Source organism: Salmo trutta, chromosome 35 (assembly GCF_901001165.1).
Source record: "Salmo trutta chromosome 35, fSalTru1.1, whole genome shotgun sequence".
Taxonomy (NCBI): Eukaryota; Metazoa; Chordata; class Actinopteri; order Salmoniformes; family Salmonidae; genus Salmo; species Salmo trutta.
The window spans coordinates 32243172-32265714 of NC_042991.1; the positions used below are offsets into that span (position 1 = coordinate 32243172).

At 43.0% G+C, this 22543-nt stretch overlaps 2 protein-coding genes across 3 annotated transcripts; one reads left to right on the forward strand and one right to left on the reverse strand.

Moving 5' to 3' along the window:
* Positions 1–2224: 2224 nt before the first annotated feature.
* zbtb1 (zinc finger and BTB domain containing 1) lies at positions 2225–5944 on the reverse strand. The gene is made up of 2 exons (XM_029734269.1): positions 5780–5944; positions 2225–4425 (listed from the first exon to the last, which is right to left on the reverse strand). Exon 2 carries the CDS (start codon positions 4419–4421, stop codon positions 2325–2327), a length of 2097 nt encoding a protein of 698 aa, XP_029590129.1. The 5' UTR covers positions 4422–4425; positions 5780–5944; the 3' UTR covers positions 2225–2324.
* A 208-nt stretch (positions 5945–6152) lies between these two features.
* Positions 6153–10260, forward strand: LOC115175096 (zinc finger and BTB domain-containing protein 25-like). 2 transcript variants are annotated; one of them, XM_029734270.1, is made up of 3 exons: positions 6153–6726; positions 7836–8025; positions 8641–10260. In XM_029734270.1, exons 2-3 carry the CDS (start codon positions 7853–7855, stop codon positions 9887–9889), a joined length of 1422 nt encoding a protein of 473 aa, XP_029590130.1. In that variant the 5' UTR covers positions 6153–6726; positions 7836–7852; the 3' UTR covers positions 9890–10260. The 2 variants fall into 2 exon arrangements, with proteins under 2 accessions (XP_029590130.1, XP_029590131.1); XM_029734271.1 differs by having other exon boundaries at positions 7889–8025.
* The last annotated feature ends 12283 nt before the right edge of the window (positions 10261–22543 follow it).

Sequence of the window (22543 nt, forward strand, 5' to 3'; positions counted from 1 at the left end):
CAGATTCTTTTGAATATTCACATGGAAATCTGTCACCATTAGATGAAAACCTAGCTATAGTAATTAATTATAGATCATATTTTATAGAAATGTGGAAACACTGGATAGCTACTTTAAGAGGCTTTACCAGCTTCCACACTACTGCATGTTGTTTCAAGATGTTTTCAAGGAGTATGTTCTCTCTGCAGTGCAACAAACAAAAGGATTAGCATTTCACAATAGCAACACGTGTGACATTGTCCAACATGCAGGAGACATACTGCTCAAGTAACTCCCCTCAATATAACACCACCAACGTAGGACAAAGCTTAATATTGGCTGTGTAATGCAATCAAACAAAAGTTCATACAACGGCAAATGTTAAAGGAAGCTTCTGACTAAATCTATCCAAGCTGAAGAGAAAGCAAATGTAACATGAATGAAGTCATCGATTAGCACATAGAAGTTCCCAAGAGTGGATTCAGACATAGTTTTAGTCTGTGTACAGTATGCAAAAATGAAATATTACAGTTTTTGATTGTCTATAAAGCCAAATTACTGTCCTATGTCACTGGGTCGAAGTTATGTTGCTAATTGTATAGGTAATATACAATACCCCCCTACCTTACCAGGAATACTGAATAAGAATCAATGTAGACATCATAACTGTTTTCTCACACAGTGATAAAAGTAATTAATTACTGTATATGAACAATAGAAATCCTTTGAATCAAAGGCTGTTTGAAAAGCGAATGAAAGTTTCAGAGTTGTGTATAGCCCAACATTGCATAGTAAACACGTGAAATAATTGATTAAGCAAAAGAGCGAGTGCATGATCTTGCCTTGGTGGCATGAAAGATTTCATATGGAATTAGGTGATAACCATTGTCAAGAGTAAAGCATTCTAGTGTTTTTTTGTGTCCTATTTACAATCTGAAGTTCTCACAGCTATTGAACTTTCCACTTAAAAAGCAACTTTCATGAAGAAAAAAAAAGTGTTCATATCTGATATGAGTTGTAGTCATGTGTATCAACTGTGGTAGAAAAAAAATCTACCTTATGGTTTAAAAACTATCATTTGGGGCTTAAAGGTCCAATGCAGCTGTTTTTATCTCAATGTCAAATCATTTCTGGGTAACAATTAAGTACCTAACTGATTATTTTCAATTAAAATGGTCAAAAATAAACAAAAATAGCTTCTTAGCAAAGAGGAATTTCTCAAGCAAGAAATTTGCTAGGACTGTCTGGGAGTGGTCTGAGTGCGGAGGGAAAAACTGAAAACTTGCTGTTATTGGCAGAGGTTTGGAACTCTTTGTTTTTGGTCTATTAACTAATTTACCACCTTAACTAATTTACCACCAGGCAGGCCAAAACTCCACCCCACCAAAACCAGTCTTTTACATTTTAGTCATTTAGTAGACGCTCTTAACCAGAGGGACTTACAGTAGTGAGTGCATACATTTTTGTACTTTTTTGTGCTGGTCCCTATGGGCTCTTACACTAAAAGGGCATTATATCATCATTTTCACAATTTCACAGTATTATTCCAACCTCATAGTGTGGCAATATATATAAAACACAGGGAAATCACGTTTTTGACTGCACTGGGCCTTTAAAGACAGGAATTTCTGAGCCTGTCTGAAACAGAATTTTGGAAAACCGTGATGTAGCATATGTTATGATTGGGCTAAACAAACGATGCCTCTCTTTTCATTTCGTAGCATCATTTTAAAATACAAGGAGCCAGATCAGTCAATTTGTTGAGATATTCAGTTAGGCTTGTCCATGTCCCTAATGCTTTACATTGAAATGACAAAGATGTGAGCATTGCAAAGTGGCATCGCCTGGCAGACAATGTTCAGAAATGCAATGCCACTCTCATGCACACCTGTAAAGCAAGAGCACAGCACCGCCAAAGCAAAGGCAAGGCCATTCTTCATTGTAAATGCACAAGTGCTATGTACAGTAACTACTCAAAGACTATATTGAAGTGTGGATTCATATTACAATCAAAACACACCTCTTTGCAAGGAACTTAAGTTGAATCCACTTCATTCCATGAACTGTGTATTGCATAGGCTGTTTGCTGAGAAACACTAGATTCCAAAAGCCTTAAAAGATGAGCCAAGGATTTGTCTACTGTGGCACTGTGAACAAATGGTAATGTGTGTTTAGTACAGGGGTGTGAAACTAAATGACAAAATGGCCAAAATTTGAGGCAATAACACACTTTGATTATTCATACAAATTTGAAAGTGCAGATTTTATAGGTTTTCTTTTTTTGGTGTTCAAGTGCATAAATTTGTTCTCACATTTATGGCTTTTAAGTAACAGACGCATAGAATTCAGGCAGGACACAGTCTTTTGGTGTGCTTGGAGTTGTAGTGGCTCCGCATGTCCTTGCGAAGGCGAAACTTCTCCCCGCAGACGCCACAGATGTACAGGTGCACGTCCATGTGCTTCTCCAGGTGCTCCCCGCTGGGAAAGATCTGGAAGCACACCTGGCAGATGGTCTCGCCGGCCGACAGGTGCGAGATCATGTGGCGCACATGGTCGTGTTTGAGGAAGGTTCCCTGGTCACACACAGGGCAGACGTAGCGCGCCATGCCCTTGTGCATGTCGGTGTGCAGCCGAAGCTGCCGCTCACGCAGGAACTGCTTACCGCACGTCTGGCAGGTGAACTGCTTCTCCTTGGTGTGGACGGTGTAGTGCTCCCGCAGGTGGCAGCGCTGGTAGAAGCCCTTTCCACAGATGGCGCAGAAGTGCTTGCGCCGGTGGTCCGGCTCGACGCCGCCATCCTCCAGCAGGGCGGGGCGGAACAGCTCCTGCTCGTGGCAGGCCAGAGCATGCTCCAATGCTAGGCTCTCACTCTGGAAAAGCAGGCCACACTGGGGGCAGGCCAGGTCACCCCCCTCCAGCAGCCCATCGTCCATGGCCTGCGGGTCCTCGGGCAGGGGCGAGTCTGCCTCCTCACCATGGGAGTCGGTGTCCGCACCCTGAGGTTCGCCACAACGCTCAGCGTGCTCCTGCAGTTGCCTCCCCTTGATTAGGACCTGGCCACACCTCCCGCAGGCACAGATGTGGCCCATGTGGCTGGAGATGTAGTGAGCTGACTGGTCCTCCTTTGTGAGCAGTTCCCCGCACAGCTCACACGGTGCACTGTCCCCGTCCTGCTTCTCTTCTTTAATCTTGCGCATCTTAACAGGTATGCCAGAATCCTTGTTGCTGGACATGTGCCCCTCGAATGGCTCGTTGCTGTCGTCCATGACTGAAACACAAGCCTCGGCCTCCTGGTTAAATTTAATCGGTTCCCTCATAGTGTCGCTGAGTGCACTGTGCCTCGCACTGATCTCTCCCACCTGAACTACCTTAATGCCATCCATCTCGGACACCACGTTTTCTTCCAGCTCCACCTTGATGGTGATATTCCTGGCAGAACCAGGCTCGTTATCCGTACCAACTGTCATGGACCTGATCACTGTGTCAGCGTCTGACTTGTGGTCCGGCCAATCCTCTTCACCCTTGCAGACCACCCTGTGCTCCTCCATCCCCTCAGAGGCCGAGCTCTCCACCTTGCTGGAGTCGTTGTCTGCCTCGGAGCTGGTTCTGGGGACCTGAAAGGCCTTACGATTGGTGCAGGTGAGGATGTGCTCAATCAGCAACTTCTCGCAGCTAAAGACAAAGCCACAGTCGTCGCAGGTGTATGTGCGCCCGAAGCGGGGGCGCTCTTTCAGGGTGGCACTCCTGCCACCGGGCCTCTTGCGCAGGTCACAAGGCTGCTCAGCCACACTGTCTAGAAACGGTGGTGGAACTACTACCAAAGGGGACGCCACATCCTCCACCACAAGTGGAGGCCTGTTGACTGAGACAGGAATGCTTGGTCGCACAGGCACAGCAGTGATGGCAACTTTGGGCAAACTTTTGGGCTCCCCCTCTGGGGTGCTTGGCTTCTGCTGCTCGTACATGCGGACTCCAAACATCATTTTTCCTGCAATTGCTGGGCCAATGGAAGAGGAGGAGCTGGATGAGGTGGTGGAGGAAGAGGAGGAGGCCGAGGAGGACGGTGTGAGGTTGGAGGCGTTCCTGATGTCCCTGAGGTCCTCCAGGGTGTCTGGGATGTAGTACATCTGCAGGTAGGCCATTGAGACCTTGAGCTCCTCAAACTCGTAGCTGCCCACCACGATGCAGCCCAGGTACATGAGCTGCAGGATGAGGTCGAAGCACTCTGCGCTTATCTGCATGTTGCTGAGATCCATGCGAGCTGTCCCCTGCTGGTCCCGGATGAACATCATGCGGAAGTAGGAGCTGCACGCAGCCAGCACTGCCTTGTGGGCCCTGAAGTAGATGTCGCCAATGGCGATACAGCAGTCGCACAGGAAGCCCCACTCCCGTTGGTTGTTGAGCTGCTGCAGGACATGCTCGCTGTGGCTCGGCCTCGCCATCACCCTGGAAGAGTGAAGGGGATAGCAGCGAATTAGCAAAGCAATGCTTCAATCTAAAGATGCTACATTTAGTTATTTAGCCGGTACCAAATCTGTTTGAAAACACAATTGCACATCTTAAGCTTAATTAAGTGGTTATTATCCCTGTACAATAACCCTCATTAAAAACAAAGGTTAAATAAAACAACAAAGGAAATAAAAAAATGTAAACTCTCACGCCTTAATTAAGTTCTCAGAATAGTGCTAAACATTGCATGTTGAAGTAAAGTATTTTTAAAAGGTTTGCATGTGGCACATACTTAAAATAACATCACCCTAAAGATAATTCTTGTCACCCAGGTATGTACTCACACAAGACTATATTATCAAATTGACGATTTCAAAACGATCTAGCCTAATTTTATAATATACAGTAGAGCACATTATGTCTTGAACTAGTGTGGCGGCATAAAGCCTAGAGGTTAGAGAGGTAGGCCTGCAATCGGAGGGTTGCTGGTTTGAATCCCACGTACGATGGGGAAATGTCTGTCGGGATTCTGGTATTCCATCTCCTGACTTTGTGCCCATGAGCAAGGCACCTAATCCCTTAATGCTACACTGTAACAGACCCTGGCCTCCAAACGCTCAGTGTGTGTGTGTTTGTGTAAGCGTTCCCCAGGAAGCAGTGCTTCTCTGGAAGCAAAAAATACACATATCTACAGTATATAGCTGGCTTATCATTTTTATTTAATTTACAGATTTACAGTGATGTCAATTACAGATTTTCTACAGTAACAGTGTTTACATAGTGGAGTTCAGTCTGCACTGCATTTGTAGCCTTTTTTTAAGCCTATAACATAACATGTACTTGAACTTAGTTGATCGCAATGAAATATCTGTTTGTTTAACAGCTGTAGACGAGTCTATCAATGGTCTACTTTGATAATGTGCAGTGAGGTGATGTCCTCTTATTTATGGCTCAAAAATAGCCGTTTCTTTGTCGGTACTCGTTGACTGCTCAAATCCCGCCCACCAATTTTCATTGGCCTGTTTTGGAGACTAAGTCGTGCGGGCATCGTGACTGTCAATCATACCTCACTAAAAGTAAAGATGACCTAAACAGCTTTACAATCATTCCAATCGGAGCATCAGCGTAAATGAGTGATTATTATTTCTTGTTGAAAATATCGGGAGGACCAAACAATGTGAAACCAAAATGGAGAGACCTCCACGGCAGTGGCAGTGTTGTCGGAAATCTCACGCAAGCACGCACTGCCACCCCCGCGCTCCTACCCGCATTCACTCTATGAGAAAAAAGGCACAGGGTTTTTCCGAAAGCAGGAATGTTTACTCTGTGAAAACACTGAATAAATACTCACCGACAATAAATGGGGCAGACTGTGGATGTAGTAAAACTCAAGTTGGGGTGTACTGTCCAGAAGTTCCACCTGAACCGCTTTTATCCAACCATAAACTTGTGACGAGAGTAATCGCGAGGGCGAAGCAAGCCCCTTCTGCAGCACGGATGAAAGAACTTCCGCACAGCCGCTCTGCCGAGCTCGTTCACCGCACTGAGCGAGATCCAGCCCACCTCACGCAAATCCAAACCTCCCGAGACTGGGTGTTCTGTAACAAGGCAGTGACTAGGCTGCTCAGCTGGACGCGTACAAGTAAAATGGACGAACATAGAGACTGTGACTGTGGCACAGGCTATTTAGGTTAATAGCGCCAATGCATAAATTAACAAGGTTTATCTTCCTCCGCATAAATTTGATTAAAAGCCTAATTTTATTGTCTATTTATTTCGCCTCCATATGCACTTACTAGAATAACAAACCGATAAGGATGGTGTAGGTACACATTTGATTAATCTTAAAGTTTTACAGAAGTAGGCTTACATCTTGATAGGATGTTAAGGCTACATTTCAGCATAAAGGCTCATTTGAAAAAAGCCCAAATCTCCAAGGCGTGTGTTTATGAGGCTGTACTACTTGGTTATTAGAACTTTGAGGCGCTCTTAAATTGACTGAACATGTCATGTCAATTTTATAATGTATTTAGAATGTTACCCTTACTTCAACGTTTGTCAACCAACGACGTATGTTTTAGGGGAAAGTAAAACACGGTATTTACAAACTGTTCACACCTTTTATGACAGAACAGCAAACGTACAGTAGGCTACTGTATAGTCACGTGACGAATAACACCCTCAGGAGACAACCACATAGGAAGACGCGCGAGACCGTGCGAGAATTTCTCTGTGGCAACAAATAGGCTACGTACGAAATATAAACCTTTTATTTAATATATATTTCGCAAATAGGTGGTAAGAAAGACTTCCGATTATCGTATTTGCTTTGTTTTGCAAATAGGAGGGGATATCCAAATGCATGCATTGGGGCCCGTGTGGGTTATCGAGGCTGTTCACGGTTGTTGATTTTGTCTAGAAGGAACACTTGATTCGGTCGGCAGGAACACTTGATAGGCTACAACGCAGACGTGTGTGAATCGATGTGATGCTGTAGTGAAACAAGCTGGCGAATATATCTTGAGACCGCCTGTGGGTTGTAGGCTACATAGGGGACTGGCATGTTGACCATCATTTAGGATGGTATTTTTCAGTTATTTGCATATTTCATTTGAAAGCTGACCCCTTTATCTGTGGCGGTTGCAAGAATGCATGCGTTGCTATGTCTGACAGTCCATCATATTGTCCCGTCTGCTTTGAAGTAGGCAGCATAAATGGATACAATTAAATAAAGGGTTTGCTACAATATAAACATGCCCTATCTATTGCAACAATGTAACGGTATATTATATCGGCCCACGCTCTGTTACAATGTAATAACCTTGCTGTAAGTATACATCGACATAAAATGAACTGTTTTTATGTCAAAGTAATTATTAGTTTGCGGCTCCTCAATGTTTCATCTTTTCACACCGGAAGTGAAACTCTTATTACCTAAGATGTCAACAGGTAGAAAGTTACGCAGATGCCAACATCTGGCCAATAGTCTTTTTTTTAAGGGGGGGCGGGGTGCTTCTCTCAGTTTTTTTGACCAGCAGAGTACGCCATTGTTTTCAGCAGCACTTTCAGAAATTCCTTAATGCATGCTTCAGAGGTGTGACATTTTATGAACATATGTTGGGTGTGTTCTAGAGGCTGAGAAAATAGTTTGATCATATAGAATCACATGTTGTCTTTGCACAGCAATCAGACCTCGCCTGGGTTCCAATAGTATTTGTGTTCATTTATTGAGCTTACCTGGCACAATGGAACCAATTTGAATAGTCCCAGAAGTGCAAACTCCACCCCAAACTATTTGAAAGGAAGCGAATACTATTTTAACCCAGGTCTGCACAACATATCCTCTCCTGAACCTAATTTTTATATTATGAATTACTATGTGCGTATATTTATGTGTGTGACATGAGGTGGAGTGGGGGGTATCATGGACGTGTCCAGCCACAGCCTGTTCCTCTTGCAGCAGCTCAACATCCAGAGGGAGTTTGGCTTCCTGTGCGACTGCACAGTCGCCATTGGCAACGTGTACTTCAAGGCCCACCGGGCCGTGCTTGCTGCCTTCTCCAACTACTTCAAGATGATCTTCATTCATCAGTCAAGGTTAGATGAATACTGCATTCTGTGTCACACTAAGGGTGTTATTTAATTTTACTAGGCAAGTCAGTTAAGAATAAATTCTTATTTTCAATGATGGCCTACCAGGGAACAGTGGGTTTAACTGCCTTGTTCAGGGGCAGAACGACAGATTTTTACCTTGTCAGCTCGGGGATTCGATCTTGCAACCTTTCAGTTATTATTCCAACACTCTAACCACTAGGCTACCTGCCACCTAATGAATGCCTATGTGTATAGCAAGTCCCTTCAAGTAAATAGTTGGACCAACTTTTTTGGTCTTGTTGTACAGTACCAGGGTCTAGTGACCATCAGAGGTTGTTTCAGTGATATTGGGGATTAGAAGGGGTGTTGTCTCACATTGCACTGATTGTTAACCACATGTTTCTTTGGCTGCAAGAATAGATTATGCACTTGTGTGTTTGTTTTTGTACATTTTATTACCTGAATGTCCTGCATGAGAGAAGGTCTTAACTAATTTGTATACATATATCTAACTTTACAAAATCCGAGGGATACTTTGTTATTAGAGACAGGAAATATGAATGTGCTTCGAGAGTAAAGGCTAATATACTCTCCCACTGTCTATCGTCATCTTTATAGTGAGTGCATTAAGATCCAGCCCACGGACATCCAGCCAGACGTTTTCAGCTACCTGCTCCACATCATGTATACGGGCATGGGCCCCAAGCAGCCGGTGGACCAGGGCCGCCTGCAGGAGGGCATCAAGTTCCTCCATGCCTACCAGCTGTGCAGTAAGCCTGGTGAGGGTGGGCCCGATGCCGTCACCGCCGACCTTGTCCGCATGTCCAACCTGTACGGCATTCAGATTTCATCCCAGTTAGCAAACAAGGAGGGTACTGGGGTCCCTAAAGGTAGTGCAGGGGCCCGAGGAGGGGGCGGCCCCGAGGACGGGCGTTCGTCCACTCGGGCAGGCCGCTCCCACGCCACCCAGTTTTCGATGACTGTGGGGATGGAGGGCATCCCCTCATCAGGCCGTCAGCCCTTCTCTGGTCTCCTCCGTGGTGTCTCCTCTATGGCTTCCGGCGACGACTCAGACATCTCAACGCGCATCAAGCAGGAGAGGGTGGAGGAAGAGGGAGAGGAGTGCCATCAGGTGCCAGGCGGGGGAGGGTCCCCAACGTCTCCTTTGGCCCAGGGCGGCAACCCCTGCCAGGGCCTCTTGTTCAAGGATGGCCCCCATGCGCTGCTGTGCCCCCAGTGCGGCAAGCGCTGCTCATCCCCCGAGGGGCTCCGCGAGCACCTGTTCAGCCACGCCACCTGCGCCCTGGACCCCAGCGGACTAATGGAGGGCCTCTCCCAGGGTGGGGGAGGGGACACAGTGGGCCCTGAGGACCAGCAGCAGCAGCGGGGGTGCCCCCAGGATCAGCAGGATGCAGGCTACCTGGAGGAGGCCCTGAGACAGAGCCAAGCCCTAGCTGACGAGCTAGCCACCGAGCTAAGGCGGAGCAGGGGGGGTATAGCCGGTGGCACCAGTACACCCCCCACCACCACCATGACCACCTCTACTACCAGTCACACACGAAAGCGCAAGATCGCCTGCTCCGTGTGCAGCCTGCGCTTCACCCAGAAGAGCCAGCTGCAGGAGCACATGTACACGCACACGGGCAAGCCGTCGCGCTACCATCGCTACAGCCACCTCTGCAGCCAGCTCATCCACACTTCTGGGCACTTCTGCAAGGGGCCACCGGAGGGCGGCGGGATGGCGGCAACCACTACAGTAGCGCTGGCGGAGGAGGCAAACAGGGAAGCTCAGGACAACGGAAGCTCCTGCTATTCGCTAGACTCTGAGATCTCGCAGGAGAGCGTGGACAACGCCGCTGTGGAATGAAAGCGAAAACAAACTGTAGAAATGAAAGAAATACATCAACTCCCATTTTACATAGGTGATGTGCTGGAGTCACCACGTAATTTGATAACTCTTGTTTGTGTGATTATGCAGTAGCCTCTCTTTTTTTGTGTGTTTTCTTAGAAACTGGATTAACAATGGTAATTGGTAAGAACTATGTACTTATACTTGTTACAAGGTAATTGACATAAGTTATTCCCTTACAGTTACCCGGGGATAACAGCTATGTAATAAGAAGCGTTTTGTGAATACATCTTCATTCACCCATCTGCACTCACCGGAGACTGTACACATCTGGTTCGTCTTCATTAGGGCACAACAATAGTAAAATGTTTTTGCAATGGAAAACAAAACTTTGTGATTCTTATTGGACGATTCCAGATAGTACCTCCTGTTTCACCCTATTTGAATTTGTTTTCTTCAGTTTGATTCCTACTGAACATGACCCTGTTTCAGTTACGTTCCTTACCTTTCGTCATTATCTTTCCACTGATCCGGTTTCCACTGATCCGGTTCGTCATTATCTTTCCACTGATCCGGTTTCCACTGATCCGGTTCGTCATTATCTTTCCACTGATCCGGTTTCCACTGATCCAGTTCGTCATTATCTTTCCACTGATCCGGTTGTATCCTGTCCTTTTGTCAATACCGTCATCTCTCTGTCGGTTAGATGAAACCCTGTGATGTGAATCCAGTGTAAAGTGTATGTTCTTTTATTCAGTGAACGGTTGAATAGAATAGAACATGGTATTTAAAAGAGGAATGTGTTGTCTCTCTCTCAGTTGGCATATTTTACCAGCTGGTAAATTGATTGGAAATGAGCAAATACTATGTATCTGCATTGTTTTCTGAAAATGTGCACTCTCAGAAATAAGTAGCTGTTGAAATGGAGCTTGGCTTGTTGTTATGGAGGGTTGTCAGGGTTACAGGAATTTGCAAGGGACAAATTCTTACGCCCACAATGTTGCAGTACACAATTGATGTATGGTAGTACATCATTACACATATTGGAACATTTAAATATTTCCCTCCAAAATCATGAGCAGGGGCTTGGTGTTCCTCTTTTTCTTTCTTTAATCTCAACAAACTAGAACTTACAGTATACCTAAACTTGATCATTAGCAGAGAATTTGCTTGGCCAGCTTCATTCACCTTCAAGAAGTGTGTACTAGCTATGAAAATGGACGTGTATGCAAAAGAAGACAAAGTCACAAGTGTCATCCCAAAACCTTTAAAGCTGGAAAACCTGGGGATGTATTCAAGCGTCACAGGAGAGCTGATCTAGGATCAGGCCCCCCCCCCCTGTCTTATTCATTATAGATCTGAAAGGCAAAACTGATTCTAAATCAGCACTCCTCCTCTGAGATGCTTAACACATACGACCCTTAGCAGTGTTTAACTACAGAGGAAACATGTTGAATGTGCTTTATCCTGCGCTCCCGAGTAGCACAGCAGTCTAAGGCACTGCAAGAGGCGTCACTACAGTCCCTGGTTCGAATCCAGGCTGTATCACATGATTGGGAGTCTCATAGAGTGGCGCACAATTGGCCCAGCGTCGTCCAGGTTTGGCTGGGGTATTCCGTCATTGTAAATAAGAATTTGTTCTTAACTGACTTGCCTAGTTAAATAAAAATGTAAAATCCTTGACAACTTAAGAGGAAGGACTTATTTTAGCTCATAACAGACTAACATGAGTAGAAGTAGCCTGACGACTCACACTAAGTTCTTCTGCTGCTCTGTCGTTAGCTACATACTGCCATCATTGAAGTCATTTTTGGTGATGAGGGGCATTGTACAAAACAAAGTGTTTGCATTTGGTAAAGGGTGGAGGGTTGGGGAGGTACTCAGATCCAGACTCATGGCGGAGAAAAAAACTAAAGTCTGTGGGCGTGGCGTAGCGTTTGGCCGGAGCAAAGAGTCCGGGTAGCCAGGCAACAGTAGAAGTGACTAAAAGAGATACTCTGAACTTAGTTAGTCCTCTAAAGCTTTATGATTGTGCGATTGTAGATTCATATTTGACGGATATGTGGCAATGGCTATCAGAGTGTGTAATGTCGAACCAGGAACCTGTATGTACTGCGATAGACAGTATAAACCTAGGATTATCAAATTGACCTTTCTGGGTTTGTTTCCATTCTATCCTGTTGGTGTGTGTGACCTCTGGTATGTTTCAGTTTGCTACTCTACTATGGCTTTTCCACTTTGTCATACACTTTGTCGTTACCATGTGGCTGTGGTTTCATGTTTTCTTTCATCTGTGTCACTTTTCCATACATGGAAAATGTTTTGTAAATAAATATATTTTTTAACAGATTGTCTCATGTAACTCGTCTCATTGATAGGTATGTTTAGTTTCTTCAAACCAAACATCTGTTTCAGATATCGGAATTCCTTTCCCTCTCACTATTTCTGTTTGTTTAACGCTGCATGTTAATTACGATGAGGTAAATGTTACACACACACCAGTGTCTAAATACAATGGCTGTTTTCCACAGGAGGTTGGTGGCACCTTAATTGAGGAGGACGGGCTCATGGTAATAGCTGGAGTGGTATAAGTGGAATGGTATCAAACACATAGTTTCAATGTGTTTGAAGCCATTCCATTGACTCCGTTCCAGACATTATTATGAGCCGTCCTCCCCTCAGCAGCCTCCACTGCTTTAGTCCCATGCTCTACCCTTATCCCCGAAGTGTAAAAACACGTTCACTCACTCATGGAAGTAAAAGCAAGATTTACAGTGGTAACTTCAATCAGCCTATGATTACACCAATACAATGTTTTTAAACCAGTGAGGACAGAGAAAGTAGGACACACTTAGAGAAGGTTGGAGAATCTCAACACAGCTCAATTTATAGAGCACACCTAGTATGTTCCCTAGCCTGAGTGCCAGTCTGTTGTGTTATATCATGCCGACTCCTCGTTGTCATGCCAAACTTCGCTAGACATGGACTGCAAATGAGTAAGCAAGAACAGCAACATTTCTGGAACCAGGCTTTATGTTCCCTGTTCTTGTAGTAACAACTTCTTACCACCAGAGGACACTTAAGAGCTGAAGGACTCATCGCCAGAAGGTACCATCAGGCCTCTCCTCTACCCGGTGCTTATTGGTCTGCGTCACAATTTTCCTTCTCCACCCTTTTCCACAAGTGTGCACTTGCACACGTTCCCGACATGGATTTAACAAAGGTGGAAACTCCCTCCCAGCCAATGCTTACACCAATCATGTGCTTTTAAATCCATTATGGGGAGTGTGCAAGTACACACTTCTGGAAAAGGGTGGAGAATTGGGAGTGAAGCAGGTTAATGGAACAGCTACACAGAATGTTTTATGTATCCCTCTGGAGCTCAACATTAAAATATTAAAACTGACATATGGCTCTGAGACAACACAATTCTCTCTCAAGCACTAAGTTAAGTATATTCTACTTTAATATAGGACAGCTAGTGCTAGAACCCATCAACCTCTTACTTGTGATAATAACAAAATGTCCAAAAATACATTGTTACAATCTGCCATAAAGTAAGATTAAGCCGAGGCTGTAAGAACAATAAGTAGTACCCCACCCTCCCAATCAAATGGCAAATTATTATTGTGCCTTAATTAACAGAGAATAAACACGATGAGAAGAAACTGAGAAACTAAACAGAACTGTATAATGCTTCAAATTGGTCCTTTCTTGATAATAGGTAGGTTATAATGAAATAGAAGATAGCTCTATTGCTATAGAAACACACTGCAGACTTCACTGGGGAAGATCATGTTCACATGTTCAAGCTAAAAATAGGTAGATCGGGAGTGAGATTATGCATGTCTGTCCGATCATTTAATTGGTGACAGTTTTCAAACAGAAAATATAGTTATATTCATAAATAAATATCCACCAGCACGTTATACACATTTAACATAAAACAACAACAAATCAACCAGTTATTACTCACATAACTCAATTAGAAAAGGCAATATTTCTCCTCACAATTGAATTAATCCTCACCCGTCACATTAAAAGACTGTCAACACCCTTCACTCCTCTGAAGTGATTAACTCCGTAGCCAGATCTCAAGGGGGTGATCACACATACAGGACATACTGCTCATGGTCATATCAGAGAGTTGGCTCATATTATTGGATTACACATTGTTTTGGTTAAGAGAGCCTGGTATCCACCTCTAATGATGTCATTGCTGTTTGACTCACAGTCCCCCACCTCTAAAAGAGGCCTTTGGGAAACCAGCAAGCCTCCATGTATTGAATGTTGTGCTGCATCAAGACAGATGTTTGCTGGTCTTGTTTCCAAATACTGCAAATCTTCTCTGAAGTCCAGGAGGTCAAGCTATGATGACAGAATGACAGCAAATAGCCACCTGGAGACTAGGTTGTATTTATCCATATACACCAGGTGTCAAACTGTTTAATCATTATTTTCCCATGACAGAATGACATTCACACAGAAAAACGACAGCACAGAGTTCTATTCGGACTAGGGTACCTAATATTTTCTTATGACAAGTTACAGGTGTAACGCTAAGCGTTGTATAGTCTCTATACACATAAGAGAGAAAGCTTTTTAACTGAGCAATGTATGCTTAAACATCTATTAAACGGCAACCAGAAGGCAAGACACTATTCAATAAGAGCCTAAGACTTTCATCGTGTGAAATAATCACCATATCTTAAATACATCATCAAATGTTTGATTAATTAAAATTGGAATCGGTAGCGGTGAAACTGCCGTGTCCATTTGTGATATTACAACAACGATGACGTTACATCAACAACCAGCACTGTTTTTTTCCCCCTCTGACATCGTTACACGTCATTGCGCTTGCGATAGAACAGCAGAGTAATGTACCACGATGCTGGTTGCTCATTGGCTCAAAACAAAAACAATAACAAATGCGCCTGGGGTGGCCAGTGGAGCTGTTTCCGTATCGCGGATCTCAGATTTTTAAGAACTATAACTTATTCAGATTAACAGATTAACTTTATCTGAGAATCTGAGACTTTCAGTTCTATAGGTAAATAAACCGTAATTGAGGTATAAGGACTATATTCAATCTGTATCACTGAAGCGCTACAGATTGTGCGCTAGAAATGTAAAGGTAATTTCCGATTGAGGTGACATATGCAGAGTTTACTGAGAATGCAGTCTCCGCTAACGCGGGAACATTGCCTTGAAAATTCAATCACACAATAACGCTGAATTTCTGCGATATGGATTGAATAGAGCCCTTAGTTCCACCATTTTCAAAACACAGTCACACTGAACAGTTAAAATGTTTGTGATGGTAATTGTTAAAATTGAGTGCCACCTCTTGTACAATATAAGAGAATATATTGTAAAAATGTATTGTGTCAATACGGTTCTCTGGTTTAGATTTATATGAACAACAGCAGTTTGGTCTGTTAACAACAAGTTGTAACCAACAATAACTTTAAAAGTGGTTTACAAATGTATACTTGTCTAATTTAAAAATATATATTTTCTCAGTAATCCTGGGTCGTGTTCATTAGACACAAAACGGAAGAAAACGGATTGAAACAGAAACTACTGGTTCAATAAGAAACTCACTTTTTTTTTCTGTTGCAAAATATTTTAAAACATTTTCCACTGTCTGCCGTAATGAACGCAACTCTGCTGATCCAAATGGGGTCATACATACGTGTTGTCACAACATGCCGGAAGGGGGTGTCAAGCGTGATCTCGACTCCCTTGCGCCTCCCTGTGTACAGTGGTGGGAGTGCCTCTCTGTTCCATTGAGAGCTGCTCCATGGCAGCGCTCATGGCTGCCTGGACCAAGAAGCGAGCCGTCTGCACTAACAGGTTCTCTCCACACAACAACAAGTCCTGGTCGTCCTCCATCAGGAGGCCACTCTTGCCGCTTTCATCCCCCACCTCATGGCCATCCTGGTCAGACACATCCTGGTCTGAGTCAGCCCCGGGGGCGATGCTGATGTTGGTCGAGGGCTGGCCATTCTGCACAATGTTATCTTCAGTGATCCTGCAGAGCGTGTCATTCTCCTCAGATGCATCAGCAGCGTCCTCGGCAGCATTCTCTAAAGAAATTATCTGATTTGAGTCTGAGGGATACTCATTAGTGTCCATGGCAACGCTGTTGAGTGTATCGATTATCGCACAGTCTGACTCAATGACCTTGTCCTCTAAACACTGGATATGATACAGTTCATCTACTCGCATCTCGTTAGCATCCATGGTAACATTGATGACCTCACTGAGATTTGAGTCTGTGCCAGTTTTGGCACAAGTCTCAGTTTCCCATAACTTAGTTTTGAAAGAAGTATCAGGTTCCAATATCTCTATTTCCTTTGAATCATCCGTTGGACTGGTCACTGTGTCTTCTGTATCTACCTCTGGTCTTACAACTCTTGTCGGGATGGGACTCACTAGTAGGGACTCTGGGCTCATTGGGGTGTCTGTTGGGCCTCCATCCTCGGGCTGCAGGGCGCTCACTTCGGCACACACTGTCACTCTCTCTGTACATTGTCCTCTAACCTCAGCCCCCTTTTCCAGAAGCTCAACCCCCTGGATGTCAGATGTGCACTGTTGTCCCGTGTCTTGTGTCCCCATTGGCTCCACCTCAGTCTCCTTGTCTCCAGTGTCCTGGGTGTCCTTGTTTCCAGGGTCCTGGGTGTCCTTGTCTCCAGTGCCCTGGGTGTCCTTGTCTCCAGTGCCCTGGGTGTCCTTGTCTCCAGTGCCCTGGGTGTCCTTGTCTCCAGTGCCCTGGGTGTCCTTGTCTCCAGTGTCCTGGGTGTCCTTGTCTCCCAGAGGGAGCACAGCTGAAGGTGCCCTTCTTCCACACATCAAAAAATGCTGAAATGTCTTCCTGAAGGTCACTGACGGTTGTTGTTGGATGTCTTCAGAGACCTCCTGTACAACATTTCCCTGTTTGGGCCTTTGGCCGCGGACGTAAGACGGTGTCAAGAGCCGCTTGAAGGTCGGCCACGTCCGGATGGTAAACCTGCGCCTCCTTTTCATGACATTGTCAATGTCAGGAGCATTGCGGACACACTTGTCACTCAAGGAGATGGTGTCTTCTCCCATTGACTTTGCTTCATTATGAATTAGTCTCTCAGCTTGTACAACTCCCTGGTCACCATCCTGGATTGAAGATTTTGCAGCGTACTTCTTCCTTTGTCTTCTGACGCAAATGAGAGCCGGGGAAAATAACCTTCTCCAGCCATGCTTTGTTGATTTCCTCGTCTTACTGTGTCCTTCCAATTGGCCTTCACTGGTCTCATCCTCATCTGAGGTGGAGCGCCACCTTGAGGGCTCAGTGGGTAGTTCAGATGAAGCTTGATCCTCATCCATTTTTGAGGTTGTACAGATGTCGTCTGACGTGGCTACAAGTTGTGATGATCCAGTCTCTCCAGCTTCTATATTTGACTGTTTGATGGAGGAATCCATTTGAGTTCCATTGATGATGTTCACTCTTTTGTTTCTCTTCTTAGAATGAGCCTCAGACCAGTCACCTCCCTGGTTGTTGGATTTTGATTTGCCCAGGAGGAGTCTGGGTGGACCAGTCAACTTCCTCTTCAAGACAACTTTTTCCTGACGCTGTCCATCTTGGCCCCCCTCAGTCGCCATTGGTTAGTTTATAGCCCAGCACCAAAGTGAATGCTACTGATTGATTAGAAATGAAGAACGCACCTCACTTATGCACAGCAAGCTGTCATGGAAAAGTGCTCTCTTCTAATTACCAACAAGAAAAATCCTCAAACCTGGGGAACATCAACAGAGAATGACTAAATTAGAATTGTAATTGTCATGTACATTGCCATGTTAATTAATTAATTCCAAACGTTGATTAACCTTCAGTTATGCCCAAAGCTACTGTAATCATGTATGTACAGCATTAAGCCATTAGTCTACATAAAATACAGTGAGCTCCAAAAGTATTGGGACAGTGACAAATGTCTTGTTGTTTCCAGCCCTTTGGATTTAAAATGATACAATGACTATGAGATTAATGTGCAGACTATCAGCTTTAATTTGAAGGTATTTTCATCCATATAGGGTGAAACTACAGCATTTTTGTACACAGTTCCTCTATTTTAGGGGACCAAAGGTATTGGGACAAGCTTAAAGTAGTCAAAAGTGTTGTATTTGGTCCCATATTCCTAGCACACAATGATTACATCAAGCTTGTGACTCTACAAACTTGTTGGATGCATTTGCTGTTTGTTTTGGTTGTGTTTCAGATTATTTTGTGCCCAAAAGAAATGAATGGTAAACAATGTATTGTGTCATTTTGGAGTTACCTTTTATTGTAAATAACAATAGAGTATGTTTCTTAACACTTCTACATTAATGTGGATGCTACCATGATTACGGATAGTCCTGAATGAATCGGGAATAATGATGAGTGACAAAGTTACAGACACACAAGACATGCTAACCGCTCACCATTACAATAACAGGGGAGATTAGCATTAAGAGAGGGTATGATATTTGTGCATCTAACTTTATTACTTATTATTATTCATGATTCAGTCAGGACTATCCGTAATCATGGTATCATCCACATTAATGTAGAAGTGTTATTCTATTCTTATTTACATATTATATTCTTATTTACAATAAAAGTGACTTCAAAATTACACAATACATTATATACCATTCATTTCTTTTGTGCACAAAATAATCTGAAACACAACCAAAACAATCAGCAGATGCATCCAACAAGTTTGTAGAGTCACAAGCTTGATGTAGTCATTGTATGCTAGGAATATGGGACCAAATACTATACTTTTTACTACTTTAATACACATATAAGTGAATTTGTCCCAATACTTTTGGTCCCCTAAAATGGGGGGACTATGTACAAAAAGTGCTGTAATTTCTAAACGGTTCACCAGATATGGATGATAAATACCCTCAAATTAAAGCTGACTGTCTGTACCTTAACCTCATAGTCGTTGTATCATTTCAAATCCAAAGTGCTGGAGTACAGAGCCAAAAGAACAACAAATGTGTCACTGTCCCAATACTTTTGGAGCTCACTGTATATAAGATCACATGAGCAAATTTAACAAAGTATTTTCATAAACTGACTGACAGAAGTTAGTCTTTGAGACATGTTTCGGGTATGATATAACTGAAGTAAACATTTAGGTTGTCAGTTTCATATCACATTGTTCCCAGAAAAAAGCGATCAATCTGACTCAGACTGATAATGTATAATTAAATTACACGGATGTTTTCATAAACATGCCTCTTAGAATGATGGACAAGACAATTACAGGCTGGCTCAGTTGACTCATCGTGTTTACCTTGTTATAAATGGCTGCTTAGTTTATAGTTTTCCTTGAATGATCGCAAGTACATAGCTGTGTCCTTTATCTAAGATTAAATTACTATATGAATTCATTTATTGATCTGAAAATGAGACAAATATCCATAACCAAAAATGTACAGGGCTATTTAGCCTATCTGAAGGCAGAACATTATAATCATATTTCAAGCATCACCTGGCATATAATGTATTATAATGTTGTCCCCATTGGCTCAATATCAGACAGGCAATCAGCTTTTAATTTCTAATATCTAATACATTTCAGTTAAGCTAATTCCAATGATCCAAGCTCTCATCAGGCTATTGAATTGAATGAGTTTAGGATATTGGATTATGCAAGCACATGCGACAGTTATCATGCTATCAGTAATATGCTGTCATTTATATTTTTGGTTACAATTGATCTTTTTCCTTTCATCTAGGCTGATGAAGCTTGTTTGCATTTATGGCGCCAAATGATCTTTACCAACTAAACGATGAACCCTGCACTCCCTCTCACCACCTTGCTTCACATGCGAAACGGACAGATGACATGCTTGGTTGAGTTTTAAATCTATTTACTGGTCAACAATAATATCCTGGAAATACACGTATAGCCTACCTGGGTCTATCTGATAAACGCCTAATCCTGAAGGACAAAATTAGTCGGAGGTTATCGGTTGGCGTTGACGGCTATAGTAGAAATCTCCAGTTTCCTTCAACTACAGTGCGCCCCTGCCACTGTCAGGCTTGAGTATCCTTTTCAAACCCATGCCTGCTCCCTGCCTGCAGCGAGCGAGAGAGACTCCGGCGAGCAGCACGCAGGTAGCGTACCGCCCAGTTTCCATGGAAACCAGGTGATTGACAGTTTATTTAGAGAACTATGTCATTCAATAAAAATATAGAATGTGTGGAGGCCTTAATATAGAATATTAATATTAAAATATAGATTTGTAACCATGTCACTAAAATAGCCTCATTTATTTCATGAAATGTGTCATGTTTAGCCCTGAAGAAGACTCTATGGAAGATGAGTTAGCTATAGGCCTATCTGTTTTATTTTTTGTACACTGCGACTTCAACTTCTACTGTGAGTTCACATCAGAGTTCACTAATTCAAGTAGGTTAAAGGTCACATAACCTATATAGAAAATAGAGTAGGTCGATTTTTGTAGACAAACAGTACAGCATCTCATTGACATATTAAGATAAGACATGTCGCCAACAGTGGTCTTAATTAACCATAGATTTTTACCCAAGCTGTCACTATTATTGCCAATGTCTCAATTCTTTAATTACAGTCACCCTAACCTCTGAAGAAGAGTCAACTGAAGATGAGGTAGGAGGTAGGAGGTTAAGGAGGTAGATGGTAAGGAGGTAGGAGGTGAGGAGGTGGTTAAAGGCTTATACATGTAAATATAATCAATTCACTATATTTCTATGGCAGAAGGTACATTGTGAAGTGTTCCAAGAAATGAATAAAAGAGTCGTAAACAAAACGCATTGGGGGCCTTGGCAACTACAACTGACCACCTGATCATGTTGAGAGCAAAAATAGACCACTGACAGATGGCACGGCCATATAACCATAACCATATGAATGGATATTGACATCATAAAGACAATTACAGTGCCTTCAGAAAGTATTCACACTCTGACTTATCCATAAATGTTGTGTTACAGCCTGAATTTAAAATGGATTAGACTGAGATGTTTTGTCACTGGCCTACACACAATACCCCATCATTTCAAATTGGAATTTTGTTTCTAGAAATATTTTGAAATTAATAAAACATTTAAGCTGAAATGTCTTGAGTCAGTAAGTATTCAACCCCTTTGTTATGGAAAGCCAAAATAAGTTTAGGAGTAGAAATGTGCTTAACAAATTGCATAATAAGTTGCATGGACTCATTCTGTGTTCAATAATAGTGGATAACATGATTTTTTAATAACTACCCCATCTCTGTACCCCACACATACAATTATCTGTAAGGTCCCTCAATCAAGTACTGAATTTCAAGCACAGATTCAACCACAAAGACCAGGTAGGTTTTTACTTAGAGCATGGTGAAGTTATTCATTAGGTTTTGTGTGGTATATCAATACACCCAGTCAATACAAAGATACAGGCATCTTTCCTAACTCAGTTGCCAGAGAGGAAGGAAACCGCTCAGAGATTTCACTATGAGGCCAATGGTGATTTTAAAACAGTTAGAGTTTAATGGTTGTGATAGGAGAAAACTGAGGATCCTCACCCTTCCCTGTGGCTCAGTTGGTAGAGCATGGTGTTTGCAACGCCAGCATGGTGTGTGCAACACCAGGGTTGTGGGTTTGATTCCCACGGGGGGCCAGTACAATTATTATTTTTTTAAATGCATGAAATGAAAATGAAATGTATGTAGTCACTACTGTAAGTCGCTCTGGATAAGTGTCTGCTAAATGACTAAAATGTAAAATGTTGTAGTTACTCCACAATACTAACCTAATTGACAGAGTGAAAAGAAGGAACCCTGTACAGAATAAAATATTCAATAACATGCATCCTGTTTGTAAAGTAATACTGCAAAAAATGTGGTGAAGAAATGAACTTTTTGTCCTGAATACAAAATGGTATGTTTGGGGCAAATCCAACACAACACATCAATGAGTACGTCTTCATATTTTCAAGCATGGTGGTGGCTGCGTCATGAATTGAATTCAGGCACTGTATCTAGATCGCTTGCAAGGTAATCAGATGGATTCAGCATCCGTAATATATCGGTTAATGGTTAGGTGTGGACCATATTTGGAACATAATGTACTCCAAGGTCTCCTGGGTAGGAACAGAACAGGAACAAAACCATCAGTATAGACGCTAGGTTAGCCTGCAGCTGAGAGGAATGAAAATGTGAACTCTAACTTTATTTTTCAGCTCTGGGCTAAAACATTTTGCGATAAAATGTGTGATTTTATCCTGGAGTTCTGGTGCTGTATACTTACAGAGTGGGCAGGCTTTAGTTCTAGCTCTGCACTAGTACACGTGATTGAACGAACCAACTAATATTCAAGCTCTTATTTTAGAATTGGGGTTAAAAACACACAACACTTTTTTTGTACCACCACAATAGTTTAACAAAGGGCCACTAACCAGAGAGTGTTTTTACTGTATGTGGAATGTGGTGCCACTATATGATCATAATAATAGTAACACTATCAATACTGTTGCCTTTCATCAAATTATTTACAAGCATCATTTACAAGCAAAGCTTAAAAGAGTCACCAGTTACTTGCTGACGAGTTAATGTCTGCATCCCAAACGGCATACATTTTGTTAATGGTGCCCTGTAGGAATCAAATGCCCTATA

Excerpts from the sequence above, each read along its gene's own strand:
- zbtb1 (XM_029734269.1), bottom strand. The coding sequence starts at position 4,421 with ATGGCGAGGCCGAGCCACAGCGAGCATGTCCTGCAGCAGCTCAACAAC.
- LOC115175096 (XM_029734270.1), top strand. The coding sequence starts at position 7,853 with ATGGACGTGTCCAGCCACAGCCTGTTCCTCTTGCAGCAGCTCAACATC. Across the intron at positions 8,026-8,640 it reads ATCTTCATTCATCAGTCAAG|TGAGTGCATTAAGATCCAGC; the intron begins GTTAGATGAATA and ends TCATCTTTATAG.